At 43.7% G+C, this 15957-nt stretch overlaps 1 protein-coding gene across 1 annotated transcript in view; it reads right to left on the bottom strand.

Annotated features, from left to right (window-relative positions):
• Positions 1-15957, bottom strand: part of TCF25 (transcription factor 25) — a 66886-nt gene that overhangs the window by 38360 nt on the left and 12569 nt on the right. Inside the window, exons 7-10 of the mRNA XM_030204618.1 lie at positions 11438-11568; positions 7110-7209; positions 6284-6377; positions 4436-4528 (exon numbers count right to left, since the gene is read on the bottom strand). Of these exons, the coding sequence (XP_030060478.1) occupies positions 4436-4528; positions 6284-6377; positions 7110-7209; positions 11438-11568 (418 nt within the window). The remainder of the gene's footprint in view (positions 1-4435; positions 4529-6283; positions 6378-7109; positions 7210-11437; positions 11569-15957) is intronic.

Raw genomic sequence — 15957 nt, 5'->3', positions numbered from 1 at the left:
TCTGAATAGGATAAATAACCTATCCAAAGTACTAAAATCATTAGTTTATTCCAAATACAGTACAGTCTTGATTATCTGACCTTCGATAATCGAACCATCCGGCATATCCGAAAGATCCCCTGGTGACGTCATCACATTTATTTCTATTAAAAACCCGTTTTAGAACAATTTTTGAAAAATCGGGAACTCTGTGCCTTTGTTTATGCATTGTTTGAGGGATTTATGCAGTGTTTTCAGTATTATCCAAGTTTTCAGTTATCCGACAACAGTTCAGTCCCATTTAGGTCAGATATCCAAGACTGTACTGTATCTCATATGTGTACGACAGACATCTAATAAATGCAAGGTTTAAACTCTTGTCCCCATTCTTCCCTTCAAAATGAAAGAACCACCACTAGTTGGTTCATATGAAAAGATGAATCCACTTTCAGAAGAAAGCAAGGTATGGTGCTGATGGAAAACTCCAGTATCTGTGAAATGGAGAAAAGGATCCTTACAAGACAAGTGTATGCAACTTCGAAACCCTACGTGTGTTAAGCATAGTGAAGTTGAAAACTGTATTCAGTGTTAGGTCCTTCAGTGTTGCTCTCCTCAAAAGTTCAAAAGAAGGAAGAGCTAATGCACTGAGCATCAGATTTAGATTCCAGTCTGGACAAGTGGACCATCAGAGGTTTCAGATGATTGATCTCTTTAAGTAAACCCACTACATCCGTCTCAGATCCTCACAAGAAAACTAATCCCCTTTTTTTGGCACATCTGCTTGGACTTTGTCTGAACTAAAGTTTTTAGTATGGTAGGCCCTATGTTTTGGAACTCCTTCTCCCATGTCCACCTCTAAATCTCTTGAGGAACTCCTGATTCAGCTCTCGAATTAGCTCTTCAGACATTTAGATGAGAGAAAACCTAGGTTGCCTGAAGACAAGCCTAAGTCTTCCTCAAAGCCTTCACTGCCTCCCAGTAAAGGACAGGATTATTCTCATGAGTAGCATTGAGTTTTACAATTCTTCCTACATGCCAACACTCTCCTGAAACAGAGTATATTTAAAAAAAAAAAAAAAACAATGGAAACCACCAAGTATTGTTATCTTGTGATCTCTGAACAAAAATGTCTGAAGAGCTGATTCGAGTTCCTCTTCAGAAACCCAAATTGTGGCAAGACTCTATACTACCAATCCCAGGGCAAGCAGTTGCTTTCCCATGTCCGTCTCAATAGCAGACTATGGACGTTTCCTCCAGGAACTTGTCCAAGCCTTTTTAAAACTCAGATATGCTAACCGCTGTTACCACATCCTCCTGTAAAGAGTTCCAGAGCTTAACTATTTGTTGAGTGAAAAAATATTTCCTCCTATTTGTTTTAAAAGTACTTCCATGTAACTTCTTCGTGTGTCCCCTAGTCTTTGTACTTTTGGAACAAGTAAAAAATCAATTTACTTCTACTTGGTCTACACCACTCAGGATTTTGTAGACCTCAATCATATTTCCCCTCATCTGTCTCTTTTCCAAGCTGAAAAGCCCTAACCACTTTAAGCCTTTCCTCATATCAGAGGAGTTCCATCTCCTTTATCACTTTGGTTGCTCTTCTTTGAATCATTTCTAATTCCTCTATATCTTTTTTGAGATACGGTAACCAGAACTGAACGCAATATTCAAGGTGAGATCACACCATGAAGCGATACACTACTACTACTACTTAGCATTTCTATAGCGCTGCCAGGGTTACGCAGCGCTGTACAAGTTTAAACATGGGGAAGGACCGTCCCTGCTCAAAAGAGCTTTCAATCTAAGGTTACAAACTATGTAGTCAGTGTAGGTATCATGAGTGGGGAAGGCGGTTATACGCCAAAAGCAAGGGAGAAGAGATGGGCTTTGAGTACAGAGACATTATAGTATTTTTTGGTCTTATTCACCATCCCTTTCCTAATAAATTCCTAGCATCCTATTTGCTTTTTTGGCCGCTGCTGCACATTGAGCAGAAGATTTCAGCGTATTATTTACAGACACCTAGATCTTTTTCTTGGTTGCTGACCCCCAAGGTGGACCCCAGCATCAGGTAACTAGGATTCAGATTATTCTTTCCAATGTGCATCACCTTGCATTTGTCCACCTTCTACTGGGATGGCAGATTTCTTGGTGACCACCAGAGTGACCACTTTCAGCTATTTGAATTTGTCTTTTTCTTCTGCCATTAAGAGATATAGTTTAGCCATAGCTCTGCCATCTAAGATCTTCCTCTGGTGATTCCCACTCAGCTGATATGAGTGCTTAACTGTCTGGTGTAAAGGAAATGCTCTAGAAGGTTTTCTAATGCCTTTCAAGATGGGATCCCCAACTACAGGAGTGTGAGGAGAGGGAACTGTGATGCTCAAGGTCTCTAAAGATATAGCAATGATAGCTGGAAGTCCTTCCCTTTTAAAGAGGCATACAATTGATGGATCATCTCCTTTTTCTACTGAAATTTGCCTTCCTCTAGAGCTGGGGTGTCCAACCTTGGCCCACATCAGGGGGTTTTCAGGATTTCCCCAATGAATATGCATGAGATCTATGTGCAAACAATGTAGGAAATACATGCAAATAGATCTCATACATACTCGTGGGGAAATCCTGAAAACCTGACTGGATTGCGGCCCTTGAGGACCGAGGTTGGACACTAGAGGTCCTCTTCAGGAAGCCTGCCCTTGAAGCTATACAACCTGCTTCAACAGTGCTGCAGAGAGCAATGACTAAGAGCCCCCACTCATTCATGTGTTCCAGGAATGGTCTCTTCAACAAAATTATGGGCTCCACCAATCATGGAGGTAGAAGGAGTGCCCAACAGATTTTGGCTTCCCTGCACTCCATTCATAAGTTTTGTGGAACAATAAAATAAATTCAGACATGGCCAACACAGTGATAGGTCCTGAATTAGCAGCTGGCAAATTAGAAGCCAAAATGGCCACTGTTCCTGCACTTTCTGAAAGAACTGCGCCAACAGTGAAATGCCACCAAAGAAAACGGTCCTTCAGGTTCCACAACAAACTGCTAATTGTGGCAGATATTGACACATCTAACCGCTGAATAGCAGAGGCGTGACAAGAATTGCACTGTGCCCGGCTGAGCCTCTGCTGGTGCCTCCATTTTGGCTGCAACAAACAGTAATGATGTGCTCTCCCGTACTGGCTTTACTCAATGGTGTTAAGGTGGCCAGAAAACTGTTGGCTCAAGCAGAGGAGCACTGCTCCTGTCATAATTACAGCAAGAGGAAACCTGGAGAGGAAAACCCCCACCTCCCTCCAATTCTCCCAGCTGACTTGTTTCATTGTTGGTTTTGCTGATTGAAAATGGAGATAACTGTGGCTTCTTTAATAAGAAACTGAGCTGGCTGGGGAGGGGACTCAGAAACCCCTTTTTCAAATTAAAAACAATCTTCTCTACCTTTTTTATTTTAAAAAGACCCTGCCCCCTTCGCTCAACTGGTAAGTAGTTCTCCACAGTGGCGTTCCTAGGGGGGCTGGCACCCGGGGCGGATCGCAGATTCGCCCCCCCCCCCCCCCGGCGAAAGGACACCCCCCCCCCGCCGGGTGCACGCCACCGGGGGTGGGGGGGGGGTGGGGCCGCGCGCGCCTGTCCTCCGTTGTTCCATGCTTCTTCTCTGCCCCGGAACAGGAAGTAACCTGTTCCAGGGCAGAGAAGAAGCATGGAACAACGGAGGGCAGGCGCGTGCGGCACCGCCCCCACCTAGGAACGCCACTGGTTCTCCAACTGATTCAGAAGCTGTTGTGACTGACTAGTCACAAGTTGAACAGTCTGTTCACTAACCGCTAGAAAAAAAGAAAATACTGAACACCGAGGGCCGCACAGTGCCCTTGTTTGGCAAGGAACACAAGACTTTTTTTTTTAAATTTCTGTCTCCATCGACTAATATATGGGCATAACCCACAGGTTCTGGACTAGTGTGGACAATAAGGAAGCAGAGCTTATTCCCTTGAATCTGGGAGGGGGAAGTAGAGAACTGAGGCAAAAGCAGAGGAGACAAGGTGATCATACTCCAGCTTTTCCTACATAAGCACACAACTATGGAACGCATTACCAAAAGCCGTGAAAACAACTTATGATCACCTAAACTTCCGGAAATCATTAAAAACTAACCTGTTCAAAAAGGCATACCCTACCGACCCAACTTAAATGCCTGAACCCTGCAACGCAACTAAACCAACATATAATAACTCTTCCTCTCTACGATTCCCTAATGTGTCTGTACACACGAACCTTATTCTACCATAACATTACTGTATTTGTTCATACCGGAATTGGCGAACGCCTTTACGGTACTATGTAAGCCACATTGAGCCTGCAAATAGGTGAGAAAATGTGGGATACAAATGTAACAAATAAAATAAAATACTCATTCAAGGGGCACGTGAGGTGTAAGCAAATGAAAGATGTAGGTGTTACTCACCTAAGGATCAGTTTGCAGAACTCCAAAGCCGTCCGGGAACATCCTCTTTTCTCCAAGAAAATCATGTGCTTGAAGAGGGCCAAGAAGAAGGCTCTAGAGATCAAAGCAGAGGAAATACAGAAACATTTCTCTCTCAGATCCACAACTCTTGCCTCCCTTCCTCGCAGTCAGGAGCAGGACTCTGAAATTGTCCTCCCAAACGCCTGGATCTGCATTTAAAGGTGAGAGATCTGTGCAATAGGAACTTCAGTAAAGAGGTCCTGTCTGGTGTTCATTAATGAAATGTTAGCAGCTGGAATCTGTACATTCACACTCAAATACTTACTAAGAAAAACAAGAGGACAGATCACCACCATGGAAACCTGAGTGCGGAGTCCCCCAGGGATCCCCTCTCTCACCAACATTATTCAACCTAATGATGATACCTCTAGCCAAACTACTAGCCAATCAAAACCTCAACCCCTACATTTATGCAGATGACGTCACAATCTATATCCCATTCAAACATGATTTAAATGAAATCACCAACGAGATCAACCAAAGCCTCCAAACAATGCACACATGGGCAGATGCATTCCAACTAAAACTTAACGCAGAAAAAACACAATGTCTTCTACTCACCTCACAACATAATACAAAAAATTTCAACACCATAACCACGCCATACTGTTCCCTTCCGGTCTCACAAACTTGAAAATTCTGGGAGTCACCATTGATCGAAACCTTACTCTCGACACCCACGTGAAAAACACAACCAAAAAGATGTTCTACACCATGTGGAAACTTAAGAGTAAAACCTTTCTTCCCGAGATACATCTTCCGTACCCTGGTACAGTCAATGGTAATAAGTCATCTGGACTACTGCAATGCACTGTACGCCGGGTGCAAAGAACAGACAATCAAAAAACTCCAAACTGCCCAAAATACAGCCGCCAGACTCATATTTGGAAAAACTAAATATGAAAGTGCAAAACCACTAAGAGAAACTTCACTGGCTCCCACTTAAGGAACGCATTGCGTTCAAGATCTGCACAATTGTACACAAAATCATTCATGCAGACGCCCCAATCTACATGCTAAACCTCGTGGACCTACCTCCCAGAAACGCCACAAGATCATCTCGCAAATTTCTCAACCTGCACTACCCCAGCTGCAAAGGACTGAAGTACAAACGGATGCATGCCACTACCTTCTCGTACAAGAGCACGCAATTATGGAATGCATTACCCGCAGACCTGAAAGCAATCAACGAAACAACTATGTTTGAAAATTGCTGAAAACATTCCTCTTCAACAAGGCCTACAATGAGCACCCACAACCTCATTAAGTCACCTCACCAACCCTCTCAACTATGAAAGTTCACCTTACACAACTATCCTATTCACTCCCTCCCTTTTTCCCTCTTCCCTTTCTTGATCGCTACACACTACTAACTGTATCTGACATCCTGATATGACAATGTCAACAAATCTATGTAAACCACATTGAGCCTGCAAATAGGTGGGGGAATGTGGGATACAAAATGCAATAAATAAATAAAAATAATGACCAGGTCAGGTCTTTTGGTCCTAGGGAGAAGGAAGAGGGTGTCTCAGTCAGCAGACAATGGTGACATCCAGTGACTGGACTTAGGGCCCATATTAGTTGGCTTCCAGAGGAAACCATGGTTCGTGACCCTCAGGCTGAGTTGAAGGGAGATATAAAACAGAGGAAATCCTCAAACCCTCTGCTAATGATGAAAGAATGACAATTCTAGAAGCCCAGCAGAGATGGCTCCTGATTGAACTGCAAGCAGGAAGAAGCAGCTTTTAAAGAAAAAAAAGGAAAAATGAGAATTAAAGAAACTACCTGTTCTCTGCTCGGCGATAATCCAGCCTGCAGGATCCACTGGTGAGACTGAAGACCGGGTGAAAGGCACATTCAAGACTGAAGAGCGCTCGCTCTGTCAAGAAAAGGCAGCATTACTGCACATGGGGTGAAGACCGACATAAGTTCATTATGGCCAAACACATTAATCAAGGCCACTGGACAGAAGAGACAGAAAGCAAGGGGAATATTCCATTTCGTAACAGTTTACCTGTTCTGGTGCGTCCTGAATCTTCCTATATTGCATTTAGGACCAGGGGCGTAGCCAGACAGCACATTTTAGGTGGGCCTAGTCAAGAAGTGGGTGGGCACCAAGTGTTCTCCTCCACCCCCACCCCCCAATGCGATGAGGCCAGTATCAGCAGCTTAGGAAGCTTAGACTGCTGAAGTGGAGAGCAGTGTTTTCAGCCCCATCAGGGGGAGGTCTTCAGCTGGCGGAGTTTGGGATCCCCACTAGCTAGCACGTAATATGTGCTGCTGTTGGGTGGGCCTGAGCCCTAAGTGGATGGGCCACGGCCCACCCAGGCCCACCTGTGGCTACGCCACTGTTTAGGATGAAACTGAAAACTTTCTTATTTGATGATTGAGATTTTATTGTTGTATCTGTTCTTCTTGTATATTTTGTGCTGTATTCAGTTGATTTCTTGTACACCATAGTGAACCCTCTTTAGGGGATACAGCAGTATAGATAACTAATCGGCCTCTTCAGGTAGGGAAAGCTTCTGCAAACTCAGTCCCGAGGTGTATGTCAAGATTAGAAAAGCTCCTTCTCTCAAGCATTCTCTCCAGCCTGCTTCTAGCTACTCACCAATTAATTCTCGGGCCATCTCCTGGTCCTCCTGAATGCGGCACACGTCGCTGAGCTGCAAAAGCGAGTCTATGTGATATGGATTCATTTGGAGTAGAAGCTGCAGAGTACACACAAATTACACGTTAGCACCTTCTTCTACTGAGTCTATTACGCCTGTTCACAACACAAACCCATAAAGTCAATCATATGCTTCTATTATTTAGGGCTGCTCACACTCCCAGATTCCAGGCCTGCTTCACACTCCCATAACTGGTGGGCACAAATGTCAAAATATTTTATCAGCTTAAATCAAACCAAAATGTATGAGGTTCTTAGCACTGAAATAACATTGGGGGGGGGGGGGGGGGGGGAGCACACAGAAGGGTTCAAATGCAATAAGGCAGAGCCTGTGTGCTAGTCTCAATAGTGCTGGGCAGACTTATACGGTCTGTGTCAGAGCCGGTGGTGGAAGGCGGGACTGGTGGTGGGAGGCGGGGATAGTGCTGGGCAGACTTATACAGTCTGTGCCAAAGCTGGTGGTGGGAGGCGGGGCTGGTGGTTGGGAGGAGGGGATAGTGCTGGGCAGACTTATACGGTCTGTGCCAGAGCCGGTGGTGGGAGGCAGGGCTGGTGGTTGGGAGGCAGGGCTGGTGGTTGGGAGGCGGGGATAGTGCTGGGCAGACTTATACGGTCTGTGCCAGAGCCGGTGGTGGGAGGCAGGGCTGGTGGTTGGGAGGCGGGGCTGGTGGTTGGGAGGCGGGGATAGTGCTGGGCAGACTTATACGGTCTGTGTCAGAGCCGGTGGTGGAAGGCGGGACTGGTGGTGGGAGGCGGGGATAGTGCTGGGCAGACTTATACAGTCTGTGCCAAAGCTGGTGGTGGGAGGCGGGGCTGGTGGTTGGGAGGAGGGGATAGTGCTGGGCAGACTTATATGGTCTGTGCCCTGAAGAGCACAGGTACAAATCAAAGTAGGGTATGCACAAAAAGTAGCACATATGAGTTATCCTGTTGGGCAGACTGGATGGACCGTGCAGGTCTTTTTCTGCCGTCATCTACTATGTTACTACTTGAACTGTGCAGGTGTTCAGAGAAGGACTAAGGTACGGAGTTGCAAGGGAGGAGGTTATCTAAAGAATGAATGGCAGAGGAAGGACACTACAGGACAGCGTCAAGACCACAGAAGAGGAAACTCCTAGCCTCATTAAGTGGTGCAGTTAGCTTAGCAGGGTTTAAAAAAAAAGTTTGGATATCTTCCTAAAAGAAAAGTCCATAAGCCATTATTAAGATGGACTTGGGGGAAATCCACTGTTTATATCTAGGATAAGCAGCATAAAGTGCACTGTTTTGGGATTTTGCCAAGCACTTGTGATCTGGATTGGCCACTGCTGGAAACAGAATGCTGGGCTTGATGGACCTTCGGTCTGTCCCTGTATGGCAATACTTATGCACTTATGGAGCAACTGTTCTATTAAAAACGCAGCAAATAACTGTTAACTCAGTCAAACTGCACTCAATTTCTGGTTTTAAAATAAATCCAAATTACTGTTAATTCAGTTAGATTACACTCACAGCTTCTGATTTTAAAATAAACCAAATTCCTTAGCATCCTTCCAGACCAATCCAGACACTTGTGTTATGCACTCCTACCAGCAGATGGAGACTGAACACTGACCAGAGAATCCTATAGCTGATTTGTGCAGTCCTCTGTCCGCTAGTATTTCTCAATCTCCAGCAGATGATAGGTATGGGTAAGCTTATGAAGTCTGACCAGTAGGGATTACAGAATAGATTAATTTTTTTTTTAAGGAGAGATCTATCAGACTGAAGTTCCAACTGAGTGGGGCTACAGCTGAGTGGCTGGGTCCTTCCCTCTCCCCCTCCTGTGGTCCTTGTGGCTGGGAATGGTTAAGGAGAGGCAAGCGCCTCGGTCTCTGTTTTGGAGTGTCTGTGAGAAAACCCCAGAGCAGACAAAGCAAATAAAGAAAAAAGAAAATCTCTTCTAAACTGCACTGTTTTAGTTACTGGGGAGTGACTGCTTATTCCTTCTGCAAGCCACAGTCCTTAACTTTGTGGCAGTCCAGGAGAGGGGTGAGTAAACCACATGGGCCTGTGATGCCCTGCTGGTGCCAGGTGTATGGCCAGCATGGCCTAGATGAGTCAGGCGTTGACTGCTGTCTATGTGGGGGCCCAGCATGAGGATGTAGTGCCAGCAGCAGAACCGACACAGGTGGAGAACTTGAGAGCGCTGGCTGAGACTGTATGTGTGGACTCAAGCAAGAAAATGACCGGCGGTTACATGTTTGGTGGGAACACCATCTAGGATGCTGCGAGCACCTCGGAGGAACTGCTGTGGTTAGAGATGATGTGGCAGCCCCCTGGAGGTAGTTTGGGAGGAGCTCTGGGGAGGGCTTGGGTTTCCCCCTGGAGTTTATTTTGGCAAAGTCCAAGGCATTTTATCTGCAATAGTTGAGGGATCCAGCATTCTGGTTGCTTGAGGGCCAGCACCAGCCTGAGCCATACCCCAGGGTGGAAAGGGGGGGGGGTGTTGTTGCTGATGGCCCTACAGCCCCAAGAGGCAGCAGCTAGACTGATGTGTTGACCTCAAGGATGTCAGGTATGAAGCGCTGAACAGAACTTAGGGCTTCTGGCGGAAAGGCCTCTTCTGGAGGAGCCCTTTGAACACAATGGAACAGAGGAATTACCTCTAGGGTAGGACTCTACCATGGTGAGTGTCCTCCATAAGGATGAGTTCAGGAGTTCATTCGGCAGGTCAACTCAGTCCTGGATTTGGAGGAAGACCCTAAAAAGGACAGGGTGAGAATAGCTCTGCTCCTGAAAGGCATTAGGAAACTGTTTCGAGTCAGTTGTGTGCTCATCATTTTGGACTAGCTACAGCACCCAAGACTTTTCCCAAAGTGATATTAGTAATAGAGGTGGTGTTGCGCAAGGAAGACATTGGGGTGCATCATCCCTATCTAGATGACTGGTTGATTCGGGCAAGTCCTTTCAGGACAGCAGCTGAACACAATGGACCTTGAAAAAGCTGACGGGAGGGAGGAGGGAGGGGGGGGGTACAAGAAGGGGTTGTAAGAAGGTCAGGCTATTAGACATCTTGAATGTTAAATGTTGGATTTGATGACTGTATTATGTTAAATACTTGACTTTTTGATGCTATGCTGTTATAATTCAAGGCATATATAAAATAAAATAAAAAAAATTTTCAAAAAAAAAGAAAAAGCTGACGGGTAACTTGTGTCACCGTTTTTCACATAGATCTGTGCTCTACAACACAGTGACAAGCCTGAAAAGCAGCAGGATACCTGCAAGACTTTCAAGAAAGCTGGAAGATAGGTAAACTCAAAACGTCCGTAAATGTTTATTAAGTTCTTGATATACCGCCTTTCAATACATTAAAAAAAAAAACCCTGAAAGAGGCGGCTGAATTTTAATATGGAAGTGGGCCTGGGAGTTAACTGTGCTGATCTTGTTAGAAGCAAGACTGAAGATTGCAAGGCCTGATGTGGCCAACTAGCAGGAGTGGTGGTAGACACCATTATAGAAGCAAATTTTGGGTATGCTGGGGAAGATATGGAGTGATGGGTTCAAGGGTGTGAAAGGTCAGGTAAAAGATGAGGAGAACATGGGCTGGGCTGCCATGTGGGAACATGAAATGTATGAATCAGCTGAGCAGACTGGATGGTCCATTTACTACTACTACTACTTAACATTTCTAAAGCGCTACTAGGGTTACGCAGTGCTGTACAATTTAACATGGAAGGACAGTCCCTGCTCAAAGAGCTTACAATCTAAAAGACAGGTGTACAATCTAAAAGACAAAGTGTAGAGTCCGTCTGATAGGGCATACTATATATCACGAAAGGTTAGGTGCCGAAAGCAGCATTGAAGAGGTGAGTTTTAAGCAGAGATTTGAAGATGGGTAGGGAGGGGGCTTGGCGTAGGGGTTGAGGAAGATTGTTCCAGGCAAGGCGGAATGAGCGGAGCCTGGAGTTGGCAGTGGTGGAGAAGGGAACTGAAAGGAGGGATTTGTCCTGTGAGCGGAGGTTACGGGCGGGAACATAGGGGGAGATGAGGGTACAGAGGTAGTGAGGAGCCGCACACTGGGTGCATTTGTAGGTAAGGAGGAGAAGCTTGAATTGTGTTTATAGATTTCCATTCACTGTGTTACTGTGGAAATGCCAAGAAAACTCATAGCCTTCTGTCCTCTTTCCAACAGCATGTAATGAGGCTGAAAACGCACACTTTCCTCTGCTACAGTCTCTAGGCAACTCATCAGCTCCTGCCAGTCCATTTCTCTCTATCTTACCTCTTCAGAGGTAATCACATACCACAATATTATTTGGGTCCATGGACTCCACGGCTTCCAGAAACTTGAATTGCACATGCTGGTACTCCCGATGGTGCTCAAATGTGAAGAACTGCACGCCTCCCTTTGTCTCCAATAACTGCATTGTAATACCTGCAGATACACACCAAGCTGAACTCATAGTCTTATACAGACTGGCAGCTACCAACTAACAATCGGGCATTTGAGCTTTTTAGTATAAGGGCTGTGATTCTACTAATGTAACATCAGCTCCAGGAATGCTTAGCCAAGTTAATCCCTCAGGCAATTTACAGTCCATATTGAAAATGGTGAAGTTCGATCTTACCTGCTGATTTCCTTTCCTTGACCAATCCAGATGAGTGGGTTTATCTGCTCCTACCAGCTGATGGAGACTGAACTGGTTTGATGACACCACCTAAATAGGGTCCTGTGCAACACACAGCTAGGCAATATTTCTCTCATAAAGCATTAATATAATAATCACCCTCACACACACAAAAAAAAACAACAGAGCGAAGAATAAATGAAACCCAGGCTAAATTCTGGCCCCTTGCTAACTCAAACTAATGCAGTAATAAAACACAGGAGGCTAAGGGTATTATCCTATTATCATAATGTATCCTATACAGTTGGTCGATGGAAGAAATACACTTCCCTAGAGTGGATTCTGGACTGGTCTGGAGGGACTCAAGGAAAAAAAAAGTAGCAGATAAGATCTAATTTCTTTTCCATACTGTCCCTCCAGACCAGTTCATAGGGATAGGGAAAGACAAGCCTGCCTCAACAAGTTTGCTGCAAAGGCTATATCCTGCCTAGCCTGAATGTTCAGTCTGTAATGTTGGACAAAAGAATGCAATGATTATCTATTACATAACAGATAAAGACTTGGCTAAATCCACAATGAAAACAGGAAAAGAAGCCTCTACGAAAATCCAACAGGAACCAAGGGGGAGTAGAGGATGACACAATGACCCAATGGGGAGATGAATCTTGAAAATGTTTTAATAAAGCACCAGAAAAAGGAAGCGATATAGGCCGTGTTTCAGCGGATGCAGCCGTTTGCTTCAGGGGTCACAATATATGCTCCAGCATATTGGTGGCATTTTTCAAGCTTGTATCTTTCATGCTCTGTACAGCTTGCTTAGTGTCAAAACTGTCCATACGGCATCAGAAACTACCTCATAAGTACATATGTATTGCCATACTGAGACAGACCAAAGGTCCATCAAGCCCAGCATCCTGTTTTCAACAGTGGCCAATCCAGGTCACAAGTAGCTGGCAAGATCCCTAAAAAGTACAAAACATTCAAGGGACACCACCTTGTAGTGGTGGAGGGGCTTCTGTGTTTCAATGACTTAGAGGGCTATGCTGAAGGGTCACCCATATCAGACAGGCCTCTGAGGAGAAACCAGACAAAGAGTGTCCCAAACTGGGAGAGTGGTAAGATGGCGACCTGAAGTTCATATGCCCAACGGCCCAGCTGCCTTCTGAAGTTTTGTCTTATGTAAATTTCCTCTCTGCAATTGCAGTTACCTTAACTGAGAGGAAGGGGACAACCGGCGGTCAGCCGCCGATGGCCAGCGTTTTGTCCCCTGAGCAGCAAGTGCGGGACCGCTGCGCAACGAACTGCCCACAGATGAAAGGGTTGGCGAGGGCTTTGATTAGCGCCGGCGAAGGAGCATCGACGCTCTTGGACCTGGAAAAAACAACTCCATCGCTCCCGAATTATTCAACCACCATGTCCAAAGGAGTGGAGGAATGAGTTAGAGGCATATGCTGAAACGGAGGACGTTTACAGCAGAACCAGAATCGGCGGAACCACTCCTAAACACCTAAGAGAAATCAACTTGGAGTTTTTGGCTCCAGTGGAGGTTACATTGAATACCATCTGGAAGGCGCTTCGGGACCTAACGGTGGCAGTAAATAATTTTGTTTCAGATATAATTTTCTTAGAGAGTTACATGGACAATTTAACTGAACCCTTTGAGAGTGAAAAATTGATATAACAAATGATTCTACATGAGCAAGAAGTGGTTATGATCTTGAAAATGATAACAGACCAGAAACTTTGAATAATAAAATGAACATTATTATAGACGATTAATTTTGAGATTGTTTTTCCCAGAGTTCCAGGTAAGATTCCTAAAGTTTTCCTCAGAAATATTTCCTCAATTATTAATTTAAAAGGAGTGAACCCTGTGAAAACTGGGATTACTTTAATCAGTGGGATCTGAATTAGAGACTTAAGTATATGTATTGTTAAATAACTTCTGGTTTTTAAAAGAGAGAGAATGAAATCATATGTATTATATCTAACTAATATTGGACAATAATTATGTTTTTCAATTAAATGATTTGACTATACACCGTAGAAGCCAACCAGATGATCAATGTGGAATAATTAATTAGACGAGTAATATCTGGGGATAATCAGGTTAATACCATGGGTTTTTTTTCCTGTTTACTGTTTAATTGATCTCCTTGTCTTGTTTCACTCTCCCTATTTAGTGGTCTAAGGAAGAGAATAGAATTACCTGACTGAAATAATTCCTATATATTACTTTCTCTGTATTTCTGGCAATTTGTTTTATCACTTGTAAAAATTTAAATGGTTATAAATAAAATAAAATAAAAAAGTACAAAACATTCGATACTGTTTATCCCAGAAATATTTTCCCCAAGTCCAATTTAATAATGGTCTATGGACTTTTCCTTTAGGAAGCTGTCCAAACCTTTTTTAAACTCCACAAAGCTAACCGCCTTTACCACATTCTCTGGCAACGAATTTGAGTTTAATTACACATTGAGTGAAGAAAGATTTTCTCCAATTCGTTTTAAATTTACTACATTGTAGCTGCATCGCATGCCATCTAGACCTAGTATTTTTGGAAAGCATGAACAGACGCTTCACATCAACCCGTTCAACTCCACTCATTATTTTATAGACCTCTATATCATATCTTCCCTCAGCCGCCTTTTCTCCAAGCTGAAAAGCCCCAGCCGCTTTAGCCTTTCCTCATAGGGAAGTCGTCCCATCCTCTTTATCATTTTTGTCGCCCTTCTCTGCACCTTTTCTAATTCCACTATATCTTTTTTGAGATATGGTGACCAGAACTGAACACATTTCTGAGGGTTAGACCTCACATCTCACTACTTTTAGCCTACAGGACAGCTGAGGAAAAGTTAGGGACGTTGATAGGGCTTTTCCTGTTTTCTTTCTACTCATGCAAATACGTCTGCAACTGCAATATGGCTGGTAAACACTGTGTCACCAAAGCTGTTGCCCCAGTCACTGCTTCTGCCTGTGCGGATAGAAAGTGTGATTCCAGGAGAGGGGGCTGGTTCCATGTGAACGATGTCTTCAGCTTGAATCCCTCATGAAAAAAGTGAAAGAACAGCGAGGAGGTGGCAAGGTTGAGAACAGCATCCACGAAAATGAGAAATGCTTCATGACGCATCAAAGATTTCCAGCAGCGGTTGACCTTTTCAATGTTTACAGTTTCACAATTTATATACTGCTAACACCAAAACCGGTTCGAAGCGCTTTACAGAGAATAGTCTAATCTTTACATCATAAAAGACAAAAAAAACTGTTAAAAGAAAAACATACAAAAGTTTAAACAGAAATAGTCAAGAAGTTCTTAAAAAGAGCTGTTTTAATCATCTTTCTAAAATACATGTACTCTGAGTTAAGCTGAAAACAAGGAGCATAATCACAGACCTTCAACCTCTTTACGTCTTTAGCGGAGAAAAGAACAAAAAGACAATAATTCAATGTTCTTTTACTTCTAGATAGAAGAGCTTGGAAATTCAAAATAGAACAAATATTCAGGGCGATCCCCGTGAAGAACGTGGAACAGTAAACAGGAAAATTTAAACAGAATCCTGACTTCGATAGGAAGCCACCTATCGTATTTACAGAGAGAGTAAATTAGTCTTACTGCAGTATTCTGTTTCGTCTGTAAACTTAAAAGGCTGAGCCTAGATGTTCCTAAAAAGATCAAGTTACAATAATCTAATTTTGATTAAAGTAGAGCCTGAACAAGTAACCTGAATTGTTCTAATTCAAAGAATTTCCTACTTCTTCTTAGATTCTTCATAAGGAAAAAAAATAACTCCTAACCAAGGAGTCAACCTGTGGTTGTAATGACAAACATTGATCCAAAAAAATTCCCAGTATCTTAATACAAGGGGAGAGAGGATATGTAACTTGTGCAACAATAATGCTATCAATCAATGGATCAGGGTTATTATCCAAAAGCATAAATTTAGTTTTCTCAAAATTTAATTTAAGTTTATAATTCAGCATCCAAGAGCCAATTATAGACATACAATTTTGAATAGATGGAAGTACAGAGTCCAAAGAGTCTAAGACTGGAATAAGAATGGTAAAAATCATCCACTTAACTGACTGCAAAATCCTTTATCCACTAATTCTTTGCCCAATGTAAGTAAACATTAAAAAAAAAAGTGTAGGGGACAGAGGCACTCTCTGTGGGACCCCACATGGATTAGTCCAGC

The sequence above is a fragment of the Microcaecilia unicolor genome, chromosome 5, assembly GCF_901765095.1.
Source record: "Microcaecilia unicolor chromosome 5, aMicUni1.1, whole genome shotgun sequence".
Classification (NCBI taxonomy): Eukaryota; Metazoa; Chordata; class Amphibia; order Gymnophiona; family Siphonopidae; genus Microcaecilia; species Microcaecilia unicolor.
This window is presented reverse-complemented; position numbering and strand designations above follow the sequence as displayed.